The following is a 14,634-nucleotide window of genomic DNA, read 5'->3' on the forward strand; positions in this document are numbered from 1 at the left end:
TCTCATTTAGGGGTATAGCCAGATAGGCTGAATCACTTCCAGAAGATCCCATAGCCCTTTTTTGTAAAGTGTAGGTTTCTCCATCCCCGAGGGAGGGCAGCAACACCAGTTGTGCAATTCTATCTCCCTGCTTTATAGAAAATACACCCCGAGGGCTAGAACAGAGAACTTGAATCTCCTCTTTATGATATGGGTCAACAATCCCAGGATATATAATGAGTCCCTGTAAAGTTAAGGAGCCACGGCCCAGAATAAGCCCAATGGTGGCAGGGGGCAAAGGTCCAGGGGAATGGACTGGGACCGGTTGAACATTCATTTGGGGCATGAGTAAGAAGTCGGAGGCGGCACGCAAGTCCATTCCGGAGGTTCCTCGGAAACCTCTACTTCCTCTTGATTGCTTTTCTGAAATTGGTTCCCATATTTCTGAGGGCCCTGGGACCATGGGCCCCGTGACCCGCTTTTTGATTGGGGTACCTTGATTCTTCAATAGGGGGCAGAAGCCTCCCTTTTACATCCCGGACTGACCTGCATTCGCTAGCCCTATGATAACCTTTACCACAACGATAGCAAAGCTTCGATTCTCTTGTTCTTTCAGGGGCTTGACAATCTTTCTTAAGGTGCCCCATTCTCCCACAATTAAAACAAGCTTTTCGATTAGATAAATCTCTATACCTGTGCGTTTGTAAAATGGCGGCAGCTAGTCCTGCATTGGTTAGGGGTCCCCCAGCTCCCTGCACACTCTGAGCCAATCTTGTAAACCTTTGCTTTTGCGAGGGGCGATAGCCGCTCGACATTCCTGGGTTGCTTGTTCATAGACAAGTTGCTCAATCAGGGGCATAGCTTGTTCTGAATCACCAAAGATGCGACTGGCGGCCTCTGTCATTCTGGCCACAAAGTCTGAAAATGGCTCTTGGGGTCCTTGGACAATCTTTGTAAGGTGTCCACTGGACTCTCCCTTTTGTGAGGGCCTTCCATGCTTTAATAGTGGCGGCCGACACCTGACCATAGACGCCCCAGATGTAGTTGGTTTGATTAAGGGCATGTTGACCCTGACCTGTCAGCATTTCAAATGTCCACTGCCTCTGATTCTCATCTTCAGCCGTGGCATTAACTCTAGCTTGTGCCTGGGCTGCATCATACCAGAGAGCCTTCCATTCCATGTATTGTCCCATGTTGGGAAGCACTGCTTTCACTGTCGTTTGCCAGTCAGTGGGAGTCATGGCAAAATTAGCAAGCCTTTCCACCTGTAATGTGGTAAAGTTAGCATTGACCCCATAATTACGAACGGATTCGGCCAATTCTTTAATTTGATTGTAATCTACGGGGGTATGTACTCTTCCGCCTTCCACATTCTCGAATACTGGAAAAGCCATTTGTATTTTTCTCCGTTCCTCTAAAGGTAAAAAGGAGTCAGTACCAGTATTCAGCCGAAGCTCATATGGCGGAGGCGCTGAGGGGCGTGAGCCCGCCGGATTTATAGGCGGTGGCCTCACATTCATTTTTGTTTTCAGTGGCCGGTGTCTATCAGGGTGATATCTTTTTTCCTCATACCGTGCCACCTCCTCCTCTAGACCACCTTCTTCGCTAGAATCCAGAGTGTCAGAATCAGAATTATCTAGCTCCAAGGCTTCTAGCTCTACTGCAGGGTATAGACTAGATTCTGGCTTTTTCTTTTTCTTAGATTTGTTAAGGGGTGAATGATAACTCCCTTCTTTCTCTCCCCTTTCTTAACTTCCTGGGAGGGCCTTTTTTCTTAGACATGTCTTTTCTTTTGCGAGCTCCCATTCTCTCACTCCGTTCAGTTTCTGACATGCTATCCTGAACTTCCTCTAAGGTTCCCTGACTTTCTATTATAGCAGGGTGACAGGCCTCATCCTCCAAGCAGTTTTTAACTAGCTTCCAAATGGCTTTGGTACCTAAGCAGAGATCTCCTTCTGCATGCTTCCTGTCTAGTTCTTTACCTAGCTTGTTCCATGAGGCCACAGTGAGGGACCCGGAACAAGCATACCATGGTGCCACTCTATCTACCTCCTTCACAAAATTTTGAAGTGTTCGTGGTGCAATTTTAAGATCTCTTTGTTTTAGCACAGTCTGTAAGGCTGTAACCACTGACTGTGACGACCCCATCGCGCTGACAGCTTATCTAAAAACGCGCTCAACTCCGTTACCAGACTGACAGCACCAGACTGACAGCACCAGACTGACAGCACCAGACTGACAGCGCCAGATGGACAGCGCCAGATGGACAGCGCCAGATGGACAGCGCCAGACGGACAGCGCCAGATGGACAGCGCCAGACGGACAGCGCCAGACGGACAGCGCCGTTCTGTCAGCACCAGCCACGATGAAGGAGAAGGACAAACAGGACTAGCACCAAAGCCTCCACTGACCCGTCCCACGGTGATGACAAACTAAGGCCAAAGTCGAGAAAAGGGTTGTTCAGGATAAAGCATACCTCTCTGAACCTACGTCCCTGCAGTTCTGAATCCGCCCCGTTTTCCGAGGGGTCTCCCGCGGCGCCGGCGATGTTGAAGAGTTCCCGGGTTTCGGCACCAGATGTCCCGCGCTACCGTCTCGCCAGCAAGAACGACGCAGAACACTCGGATCCTTCTGCAGTAAAGCTTTAATGCATCTTGAGAGATAGATGATCAGCTTCTTAGAGGGAGACCCCAAGCTAAGAAACCCAGCCCCTTATATAAGCCTAGGAGCTCCGAGTGAGATGTGTAGAGCCGGGATTGGTGGTTTGCACATCACCCCAGATGACGTCACGGGAGAGGCACAGTTTAAACGGTTAACTCCAACTGACAGCGACAGTTAACTCCAACTGACAGCGACAGTTAACTCCAACTGACAGCGACAGTTAACTCCAACTGACAGCGACAGTTAACTCCAACTGACAGCGACAGTTAACTCCAACTGACAGCGACAGTTAACTCCAACTGACAGTGGATGTCAGCGCCATCTTCTAACGGCAATAGCGATAGCGAGGGCGGCTCCTCACACATATGTGGGCAGGATGGGGCATCACCACATCTTACACTTCCTGTACAAACAGCCATACAGCTTCATAGCGTCTGCACAAGTTTGCCTTTCTGAAAAAAGGGTTAGAGTCACATCAATGTCTAATTTATCAGCCTCTTGTTATGTAGACAGTGATTTTGCTCTTGGATCTAAGATGACTTTTGCCTAAGAAAAATTCACAACCTCCCCCCCCACTTTTAGAAGAATTAAATGACTTTACAATACTAAGCTTTGTGCTTGGGTCTACAGTCTGTCTTGATTCTTGTCTTTAGCAGACAGACACCAGGTTACTTCAGTAGCACATACATAGTGGAGCGATGCCAGCCTTTCCTGTCTAAATATCTGTTGACCATGTGTGTTTGATGTAATTTCTGGAGTCTTTTTTTCCTGCTGTATTGTTCTAGTATCTCTCTTTTGCTAACATCAGGCTGCCTTTATTCCTGTTCCTAGGAGTCATGGGATTAGGCAGTATGATCACTGAATTTGACCTGGTCTTTTTTTTTTTTCTTTATTTTAACTTTTTACATGTCAATCCCAGTTCCCTCTCCCTCCCCTCCTCCTGCACTCCCCTTCCCCCTTCCTCCCCCCTATTGCCAAATCCTTCCACATAGGGGATATCTAGAGTCTGTCATTTCATTCTGGGTAGGGTCCAGGCACTCCCCTAAGAGTCCAGGCTGAGAGAGCATCTCTCTTTGTGCTATAGGCACACGAAGACAGTTTGTATACCAGGGATAGACACTGATCCACAGCTCAGGGCCCCATAGGTTGCCCAGGCCTTCTCACTGACACTCACATTTGGGGGGTCCAGATCAGTCCCATGCTGGCCTCCCCACTGTCGGTCTGGGGTCCAAGAGCTCTCCCCTGTTCAGATCAGCTGTCTCTGCTGGTTTTGCCAGCCCATTCTTTGCCAATTTGCTCATCACTCCTCTCTCTCTGTCACTGGGTTCCTTGGGTTCAGTTCAGTGATTAATTGTGTGTTTGCCTCTGCTTCCATCAGTCACAGGATGAAGGCTCCCGGTTGGTTATAGACATCAAGTTCATTATCAGGAATGGGCATTCAAGGTGGTCCCTCCACTATTGCTTAGCTTGCCAATTGGTGTTATCCCTTTAGATCACTCGAGGTCACTCTGGTGCCTGATCTGTCTTTGATCCTATGATTCCCTCTTCCCCCTATTCTACCCCTACCCCCTCAACTTCCTGTTCCCCCATGACCAACTCCCTTCCTCTTCACCCCCTCTCTTCTTCCCAGGTCCCACTCCCCCCCATCTCCCCCCTCGCCATGTTCCCCATCTTGACCTTTTTCAGGATCGTTTTTTGGCTATTCTAATTTCTTTTTAGTTTTCATAAGACTTTTTGTATAATTTGGTGCTATGTCTTTTTTTTTTTTTGAAGGCATCCATTCCTCAGGAAGTGAAATGGTTGCATATATAAATTAGCTCAAGAATTGTTGACACATGAGCAATATTGAGTGTTCTAGTTCCTTAAGTTGTTCTATTACCAATAAAGACTCAGGAGCCAGATATTGGGGTGAAACCTGATAGATCAAAGGGGTGGTGGAGGAAGGACCCCCTGACCTTCCCTTTTTAAGTGGCTACGCAGCATGCATGTCTCTCTCCACATGTCCCAGACAAAAGACCATGAAATCTCTAAGTCCCTCCATTTCACTTCCTGTGTGTCTCTCTATTCATCTTCCTGGGTCCTTTGTACTCTCTATGGCTAATTCTTGTCAATTAGTTCCTGGCTCTGCCCCTGATCCAAGGTTAATTTTGTTAACACAGTCTTAGAGTTTCACCCTGCCATCAAGTCTCCCACAACAGGTGTGAGATTTCCTGAAACTGGAATTATAGATGGTTGTAAGCTCCTATGTGGGTGCTGGAATCAAACCCAGGTCCTCTTCAAGAGTAGCAGATGTGCTCTTAACCACTGAGCCAACTCTCCAGCCTTGCCCTGATTTCTTCCTAGTTTTACATGTAGTTTTCCTTATGCTGATTATGAACTTTTTCATTTAGATTTGTCGTTTATGTTTTTGGCATTACTGCAAATGGTGTTCTCTTAGACAATAATTTCTATTTGACAGAAACTGCAACTGATTTTACCATGTTGGCATTATGTTCTCTAGCTTTGTAAACTCATTTTTTTTAACATCCAGGAGTATTTTGTAGATTTGTGAGAATTTTTGTGCAGATAGGCCCACATCATTGGTGAAAAGAAACACTTTCATCTGTTTTCAAGAAGCATAAACCTTCTTTCTTCCTTCAAGAACCTTATTTTGTGACTATGGCTGTTTTGTCTGCGTGTTTATTAATTTCATGAGTCCCTGGTGCATTTGGGGGGTAATGGTGCCAGCAGTGGGAAATGGGTCCCTTCAAACTGGAGTTGGCAGGATTGTAAGTTATCTTGTGGGTTCTAGGAATTGAACCTGTATCCTTTGGAAGAGCTGCAGGTGCTCTTACCTGCTGAGCCATTCTCCAGGTATGTGACCCTATTTCTTTGCCCTGGGTGGCCCTCCTGTGAAAGTCACCCTGGAGTAGTCAGCAGACATCCTGCTCCTGCTCCCTATGGCTGGGAAAGCATTCATAACTTCATGATTGTGAATGAAGAAGACTGCAGCTGGATTTACTGTTTTGTTTTTAGTGGATAATTTTTGTAGGTGTGAGACAGTTCCTTTATGCCTAATTTTTACACAGTTTTGCTGTGCATTGGTATTTCTATTTTCCTCTTTTCTTAGTTTTTTTTTTTTTTTTTGGTTTTGGAGAGAAGGTATATCTGTATTGTTTTAGAGGTTTTCCTGTAACTTGTTCTGTGACCAGGTTGGCCTTGAACTCATAGAGGTCTGCCTGCCTCTGCCTCCTGAGTGCTGGGATTAAAGTCGTGCGCCACCAATACCTAGCCTTAGTTTGTTAATGGGTCTAGCTACACTGATTTTTCCCCCCTAATGTTTCTGTTACCTCATCTAACCAGAATACTGTTTATGGAGAACAATGTAGCTGACTGTGGTTGCTTTTCACTATTGCAAGAAGACTACCTTACATGGAATAGGGATAGGTAGGTTATTTTCATTGAGCAGAAATCACTTACATGAGAAACTGATAACCCAAGGTCAGTGCTCTAAGCATATAGTCTCAGCTGCTCTCCATGACCTGACCAGAACCCAGAGAGAGCTTGCCTCTCTCTCCTTAGGACTGCATCCCACATGCCCAATCCAGACCTGTGGCCTCACCCAAAGGGCATGGTGAGCGCCACAGGTACTTTGTAAGATCTCTCCCTACATTTCACTGTGATCCTCACTCCTTCTATATCTTGCTCTTTCATGATTCACCCTAGTTCAGCAACCAGAAGGCCCCTGGCTGGGTTTCTGTTTCCAGCATCTCTAGTCTTCTTTCCACCAGGGACATCCTTTATGGACCAGGGCCTTCATTGAAAGGGATTTTAGTGCCCTTTCAGGTACCTGTAGGCAACTGTAAGGTGGGTTTTTGTGCTAAGTTTATTTTGTTTTCTTAAGAAGTTCTCCCAGCTCTTCTCCCCTTCAAAAGAAATAGAAGAGAAAGTATGTAGAAGGGACAAATTTGGACAAGCCTGCCCTGTCACACACAATTGTCTGTCAACTTCTCTTACCATGAACAGTGGGACAACTTAAGAGAATATCTGTCCCTTTTCTAATACTTGATTTAAGAAAAACCACTTGTTCATTTAATGTCTTGTAGGTGTTATAGTAGATAATATTCAGGGCCATTTATACCTGTTTACTCTATTTTATTATGTTGGCATATAGTATACTATTATATTATCTTCAGTGTTTGTTTCCATGTTTATCTTATGTTTTATTATGTTATATTATTAATATATTGTTATATTCTTTTGATTTGTTTTGTTTTTCGAGACAGGGTTTCCCTGTACTGTTTTGGAGGCTGTCCTGGAACTCTCTCAGAGGTCCGCCTGCCTCTGCCTCCTGAGTGCTGGGATTACAGTGTTATATTCTTTTTATGTTACATTTTTTCTTTCCCTTGATGTAAATTGTTTAGTGTGTGTGTGTGTGTGTGTGTGTGTGTATGCTTATATGGGTTTTAATATGATTCTTTATAGAAGGCATCATTTTTGATTGTCCAAAGTTATAGAGTAAATTAATTGAGTTATCAGTTAAAAAGAGAAATTCTCTAAGTTGACATTGTCATATTCATATTTTACAGGTAAAATACTTCAAGGACAATGTCTCAGTGTTGTCTCCACTGAGTCTCCTGTTAAGCATTACTGCTGCTATGCAGTGATCATGGTCCTCACTGTAGCTGTGATTGTACTTTCTGTTGCTTTGTCATTGTCAGGTGAGTGACTTTATCTCCAAATAGGGCCACATTCTGTCCACATTCACACTGGTAGTAACTACTTATTGATCACTGTGAGTCAGGCACTGTGGGAAGGGCTCTAGAGAAAACACACCAGAATCTCCTGTTGTCTGGGACTGAGGGTCTAGCAGGAAGATGCAGAGAAGCGACAGCACAGGCTGTGGTGTGCACAGGAGCCCGGCTCAGCATCCCTGGGAAGATGACATTCAGCAAGCTCTAGACACTTATTCTACCTGGAGGAACTGTTCAACACAGAGAACAAGGACAAAAAAAAAAAAAAAAAAAAAAAACCAACAACAAAAAAAACCAAAGGAGGAGCCTCACGGAGGCTGCTGTAGCTAAAGGGAAGTGAGGGCAGTGAAGATTAGCAGGGTTAGAGAAGGTACTGATGCCCTACTACTGTAGGGGTGGGCCCAAAATACTGTCCACGCCCAAAAGGGCAGTGACAGGGCCATGGGCACAGGTGAGTTATTTAAGAAAGGAAAAGGAAAACCTCGCTCTCTCTTGGAAGCCTGCTGCACTTCTGACCTTCCAGCTTGTATGTAAGTTCTTTCTCTGGTAAATACATATATTATTTTTCCATATTACATTGACTTCCCTCATCAGCTGGTACCAGGAGTGGGGTTCACCCCTACACACCACCACATGATTCATGGTTTCAATGATGACCCACTGCCTCAATGATTTATGGTTTAAATTAATATCTTCAACTATGATCAGAAAATATTACATAGAATGTTCCAGAAACATATTATTCCTGAGCTTTTGGTTGTAGACTGTTCTGAATAATATGATAAAATCTTGTACAGCTTTCCTGCCATAGCTGAAGTAATGATTCATGATATTGTTTAATAAAATCAACTTTAACCATGTCGATGAATAATACACAAGTCTAAACATGGACAAATATTTGCCAAGAAGACTTAGTCAGTGTAACCTAAACTGTTATGTAGCTCTGAAAAGAGTCAGATCAAAAGAAGAGACAGTCACCCTCAGGACCATTGTATTTGTTCCCTTTGTTAAAGCCTCATGGTACTGGATATAAGATATGGGAACAGCTACAACAAATTTCCCTCCACTAAAAATAAGTGTGGTCATTTCTAGTATTCAGTATTTCTTATTAAATCATTTATTTGTAGGCTCTATAGCCCTTCAAAAGAGCCATGCATTTGTTCTTTTCTGTTAAAAGAAGAAAAAGACAATGTTATAAAAGAAAAATGTCTGCTTTTTCAAAGTGGTCCTCTGAGACCCTGCTGCATTCAGAGTTTCTTACACACACACACACACACACACACACACACACACACACACACACACAGACACACAGACACACACACACACACACACACACATCACTTTACCATGACTCACAAATGAACTCATCACACAGTTCCATTAGCATAGCACTGCAACACTTGCCCAGTCCCAAACCCTATGTATCTCATTGAACTTCCACACAGTTAGAATAGCCATTGGGAAGCCATGGAGCTTTGGTTATGGTCGTAGACTTTTATTGTGCTTACATTTTTACACACTTATCAGCCACAAATTAGAAAAAAACACCAGGAAAGTTGACACTAGAAAAACCATGCTCTTTATAACTTTTTCATGGCTCACAGGCTGCATCCTGTCCTTCCTTCTCATCTACAGCTTACATCCCTCCTCCTTGTTCTCCTTTGTAAGTGTTACAGCATGCTCACTCGCACAGCTCTTTACACTATACATTCTAGTCAAGAGAAAAGGAGAATGTGAAGGAGGATTGTGGGAGAGGAAGCTACAGGATTCCAGGAACCAGGAACAGTCTGAAGGAGCTGATGGCCTAGAAATCATTTCCTCACAGGGTATGTTGTCTTTATTCCATGCACTCAGGAGCCACAGGCAGCAGGATTACTACAAGATCCAGACAAGTACAGGGCACAGAGGGATATTGAAGGCCAGGCAGGGGGACATAGCGTGATTCTTTTTCAAAACTCAAAACACAAAGGAGAAAATTAATGCACTTCCTTAGCGCTCACTGGAAGGCCCTGATTGGGGACCACTGTGCTAGGAGGGGTCTCCTAGACATCAGTTACGAAAGTACAGTCCAAGTACACCTCCCACATTGAGATTTAGATGCTAGCCTATTGGACTAGAGATGAAAATGTTTCTTATATATTTCATGACACTGTTTCATTGTAGGGAAACCAGAAAATGACAACTGTGGACCTTGCAATGCCAGCTGTCCAAGAGGTTGGATTGGATTTGGAAGTAAATGCTTTTATTTTTCTGAAGACATGAGAAACTGGACATCCAGCCAGACCTCCTGCAAGGCACAAGGAGCCCAGCTAGCTCAATTTGACAGCCTGGAGTTGCTGGTAAGAAAGGATCAAGAATTTGTTTGTTGGGTTGTCTTTTGAATATTTATTGCCTTGAGGTAGGGAAGTTAAATATGAAGCATGAGAAAGGATCCCACCCTAGGCATACAGTGGACATGGGGCATATGTTAGTGTGTGCTAATTGTGATGGCAATAGCCCTGAGACATTTCAAAGACATTCACTCCTTTAGTGCCAATAATCAAACTCCATGGACAGACATACATTTGAGAAGTGTGGTGGTCATGTAACTCTTTGTCTGAGCTGACAGGTGTTGCATACTTAAGGTGACAACTGTTGATAACTGCAAGTACAGGCTTAGACAGGGACTTTCTCAGCCACAGAAGGATGGGTGATTATCAGTGTACTATTGATTATGGCTGTAAAGTGCCCATACTGAGAACTGAAGATTATGCAGGCTCCAAAGTTAATGACCCTCAGTATACCCAGCTGCCATCCTTAGAGGAGGCTGTAGGGCAGACATTCAAGGGTCATCTGAAACAGATGAATTTGCCTTCTGTGTTCTATGACAGGATTACCTGAAGAGATACAGTGGGGATTTTGACTACTGGATTGGACTGCACAGAGAGTCACCAGAACACCCTTGGAGCTGGCCAGACGGCACTGAATATACCCGCTTGTATGTTTTCAGAACACTTTTCCTTCTACTGTGTTCATGTGTTGTGTTGTGTGTGAATTGTGACTATAAGAGAGGAAAGCCTGAGACATGCAGAGCCAACTGTACTAGTATGGAAGAAAAATAAACCCTTGGGCTCGAACTGTGCCTTGGGGTAGGTTGTGTGTCATATATAACAGCCAATCCCTAGTAAACTTCACATACCAACAAATTTAAATCCATTTAATTTACTTAGTGTTACTTTACTCCAGATCTTCAGCATGATGTTGCCATGGGGGGGATGGAGGAGGTCGGGGGTTGTGGGGGGAGGTGTAGATGTTGTCTGCTATCACCACTTGGAAATCTTTCCTTGCTGATAACTGCCCTTGTGGGGTGTAGACAGAACTGTTGATGGACACTAAGGCTTCTGAAACCCCAGGAAACCACTGCAGAACTGCTCGGGTAGGACTTGTCAGCTGTATATTTACAGAGGCAGAGACTCCAGGGTATTGGGAACCTATTCTGAAGTCTTGTAATCAGGGAGCACCTGGGACAGCTCTGGATGTGAGCATAGCCATTTTGAATAGACCCATTTCACTGGAATGGCAAAACATAGCCCCAGTCATGTGCATCATTAAATTCAGCAATTTACTAAGGGGTGCCTTTTCTCCCACTTTTACACATGTTAAAAATACTCAAGACAGAATTGAAAATCACCCTGTGTCATGATAAGTAAAAGACCTAGAGACAGATATTGGGGTTCAAGCTTCAAGCTGATCATCAGAAAAGCAAAACAGCCAAGTTACCTCTACCTCAAAACAGCCTGTTATCTCTACCTCAGGCTGAAAGGGCTGATCCTGTCTCCATGGTCTCTCAGCAAGCCTCAGACTACTGCCTCTCCTCAGTGTGACTGGAGAGAATCAATGCCTTCCTATCCTCAGTGTGGCTGGAGAATGAATGTCTGTCTTCCTATCCTTAATGTGGATGGAGAATGAATGCCAGCTCTGAGACCCTGCTCCTGTCTTTAATACTTCTCATGAGTTCTGGGATTAAAGGTGTGTGATCCCAAGTGCTGAGATCATCTTTGTGTGACCTGTTTCTCTTAAGGACTGGATATACTTATGTAGCTCAGTGTGGCCTTGAACTAACAGAGATCCATCTACGTCTACTTCCCAAGTGGTGGAATTAAAGGTGTGAACCACCACTCCCTAGCTTCTACTGCTAACTAATGTGACTGCTTTGCCATTTTGATCTCCAGTGGCTTTAATAAATCATAAACAATATATCACCAAACCACTCTTGTGATGAATCCCATGGCTTCATTTGAACATGGCAGCAAGCATCAGTCAAATGCTTTATACACACATTACACTGATGAACGACAAAGGTGTGGTCATCAAAGGGAACTAAAGTCACTAGGTGTAAAACTAGTGCTGGTGATTCCTCATGGACTCTGCCTTTATGTGATTCATTTATAAATAAGCAGTGACGTAAGGGAGATATCATTGCAGGAGTTAATGCGATGGCGGACTCTGCAGAATTTTTGTTTGTTTTTTGTTTTAGGATTTTCATCCGAGGAGACGGAAAATACTGCTACCTGAGCGACAGAGGGATGAGCAGTAGCAGGGACTACATGCCTAGGAAGTATATTTGTAGCAAGCCCAACATGTGTACTTAACAGTGACAGTAGCTTCATGGCGTATGTAGAGTGACATAGAAATGAGTATTTTGTTATGGATTGTATGTATGTAATATTGGTATGGAGTTTGGTTTTATTGATACAAACTTAAGGTAAACAAATGCCATCCACACATGGGGTGAGAATTTCCATATAAAGTCCGACAAAAACTGAAAAAGGTGTTTAAAAACAAAAGAACAAAGTCGAGACTTCTTGGTTACAGCATTTTCTCAGGTGGGCTCTGCTTGGTAGAGGCAAGCAGAGGCACGGCTCTTTAAAGAAAGGGTACCTGACTCAGCCTTAATGGCCAAAACTGAAAGACTTTTATGAGGCTCTGCTACAAAACACTTAAATGGTGTTTATGAGCAACCAGCAGCATGCTTTTTTGGTGGTGACATGGACCTGGAAAGTCTGCAGATTTGTGCCAATAAGCATGGTTCCCACCAGTACTCTGCCATAAAGGTACACTACCAGAAAGCCAAGGAATAGGGTGGGGCCAGCTCCCTCCTTAATTTTAGCTATGCTGTTTAACACATTAAAGACTCATGTGGTCAGAAAAAGAGATATACAGTAAGACTGATTCAAATGGAGAAAAATCTTTAAAGGGTTTATAGTGTGTTTAAAAATATATGTAGACTTAGGAGAGAAAAAGAAAAAGGATAGAGAAAGTACTTAAAAAAGAAATGGAGTAGCTGGGTATGGTGGCTCATGCCTTTCATCCCAGCAGTCGGGAGGCAGAGGCAGGCAGATGTCTGTAATTTCAATGCCAGCCTGGTGATGCGGCATGTCCTTTTGTATATGTTTCTCTTATTGGTTGATGAATAAAACAACGTTGGGCCAATGGCCAATGAGGCAATGAGATAGGTGAGACTAGGAGAGGAGGAGAAATCTGGGAAAGGTGGGCAAGAGAGCCTGCCAGAACAGTTGTGATATAGCAGGCAAAGGAGTTGCAGGTCTGGCTTTCTCCGGTAAGCCAAGACCACGTGGAAATACGTAGATTAGCAGTTATGGGTTAATAATTAAGACAGAGCTAGTCAATAGAAGCTCTAGTCATTGGCCAAGAGTATTATAGTTAATAGAGTAGCTGAGTACGGTGGCACATGCCTGTGATTCCAACAGTTGGGAGGCAGAGACAAGTAAATCTCTGTGATATCAAGGCCAGCTTGGTGTACAGAATCAATTCCAGGACAGGCAAAAGTACACAGAGAAACCCTGTCTCATAAAAGTAAAAAAGAAAAGTAAAAGAAATGGAATGATAAGTAATATATAAGTAAGTAAATAAATAACTAAAGCACATAAAGATCGGAAATGTACAGAGAGTCTGGATACTGCATGTTATTATGTTATCTTTGAATTGTTGAAGGAGCAACAACTGCTAACAGGCATTTTATTATAAATGCTGATGAATTAATCCAACTAATGTATTTTGAAAATGATTTTATTTCAAAATTTAAGTTTAAGGACAAGTTACTTTGGCAAAAAGTTTTGTTCTTGTTTCTCCAGAAAATGAACAGCTGTGGATTCCTTTCAGACTAGTATGATTTGATCAAGTAGAGCCACTGATGATTCAGGTGATCCTACACCCAAGACAGCGGGTACGATGCAGCCTCACAGACCACTACATCCAGGATTGGGCTAGGTTTCTGGGTTTTCTCAGGATCCCATGGTATGGACAGCACCCCCAACCAGCAGGAAGCAGTTTGGAATGAACGACGCCCAAATTCCCAAATATTTTTTATAAATGTTGGTTTTCATTTAAAAGGGGTTGGTTATAAATTGTTAGTGATCACAGCCAATCTCTTTTTAAAGGAAAAAAAGGGAATATGATATAGAAGTGAATACTTTGCATTGGTATGGATTTTGGTTTATTGATACAAATTTGAGGTCAATTTTGTTATATGTATATTTCTCCTCTTGTTTAGGTATTGTGTTTATATAGATATTTAAAAATGTAATATATAATCACCTATAACAGTAAAAACTTATAGTTAGGTTATTTAGGTTTTCTAGATGTACAATGATACATTTGAGATGGCTAGTCTTCAAACCTGTCAAAGACCTACAGAATATGGCATTTAAAATGATTTAGGGCTTTTCATGACAGTGAGACACAACTGTTCCTGGCAACACCAATTACTTCAGAGAGGAAGATGGGCATCGAAGAAACGCTTTATAGAGTTTGCCTTCAACATGACAGAATAGCCATTTGGGTCAGATACTGCTCTTGCCTGGACTGTTTAACCATGCTTTATAAACTGGACATACAGGACCCACAGTAAAGTGACTGCTGAAACAAGATGGAACAGTTCTTCAGGGTTACTGCTTCATGGAAGAGTCTGCCAGACATTCTGCAGGACACAGAGAAAAATGTATGACAAACTGCCAATACAGGCGGGACAGTTTAAAATTTCCTGCTTCACTGAGAAGTCTGTCAGACACACTGTGGCTTATGGGCAAAGATGGATGCTCCAATATTACAGAGGAACTTTGAATGATTCTCCAGGAAGTGAGATGTCTCTGTCAATTCTAGAGTTTATACATATTATCCTTTTGTGGTCCTTGATGGAGTTGAAAACAAATAGTTATGGTTATAGTTTTCCCAAGTTATGATAAAATGTAAGTTACAT

General features: G+C 43.2%; 1 protein-coding gene across 2 annotated transcripts in view; it reads left to right on the forward strand.

Annotated features, from left to right (window-relative positions):
* LOC101822885 (C-type lectin domain family 2 member E) overlaps positions 1 to 12,693 on the forward strand; it is a 98,451-nt gene extending 85,758 nt beyond the window's left edge. The window contains exons 2-5 of one of the 2 annotated variants that reach the window (XM_040737399.1): positions 7,209 to 7,340; positions 9,540 to 9,715; positions 10,247 to 10,353; positions 11,893 to 12,693. In XM_040737399.1, coding sequence (XP_040593333.1) covers positions 7,209 to 7,340; positions 9,540 to 9,715; positions 10,247 to 10,353; positions 11,893 to 12,007 — 530 coding nt within the window. In that variant the 3' untranslated portion in view covers positions 12,008 to 12,693. Of the gene's footprint in view, positions 1 to 7,208; positions 7,341 to 9,539; positions 9,716 to 10,246; positions 10,572 to 11,892 lie in introns of those variants that run through there. The other variant, XM_040737398.1, reaches the window with a different exon arrangement.
* The last annotated feature ends 1,941 nt before the right edge of the window (positions 12,694 to 14,634 follow it).

The sequence above is a fragment of the Mesocricetus auratus genome, unplaced genomic scaffold (genome assembly GCF_017639785.1).
Source record: "Mesocricetus auratus isolate SY011 unplaced genomic scaffold, BCM_Maur_2.0 Super-Scaffold_100676, whole genome shotgun sequence".
Lineage (NCBI taxonomy): Eukaryota > Metazoa > Chordata > Mammalia > Rodentia > Cricetidae > Mesocricetus > Mesocricetus auratus.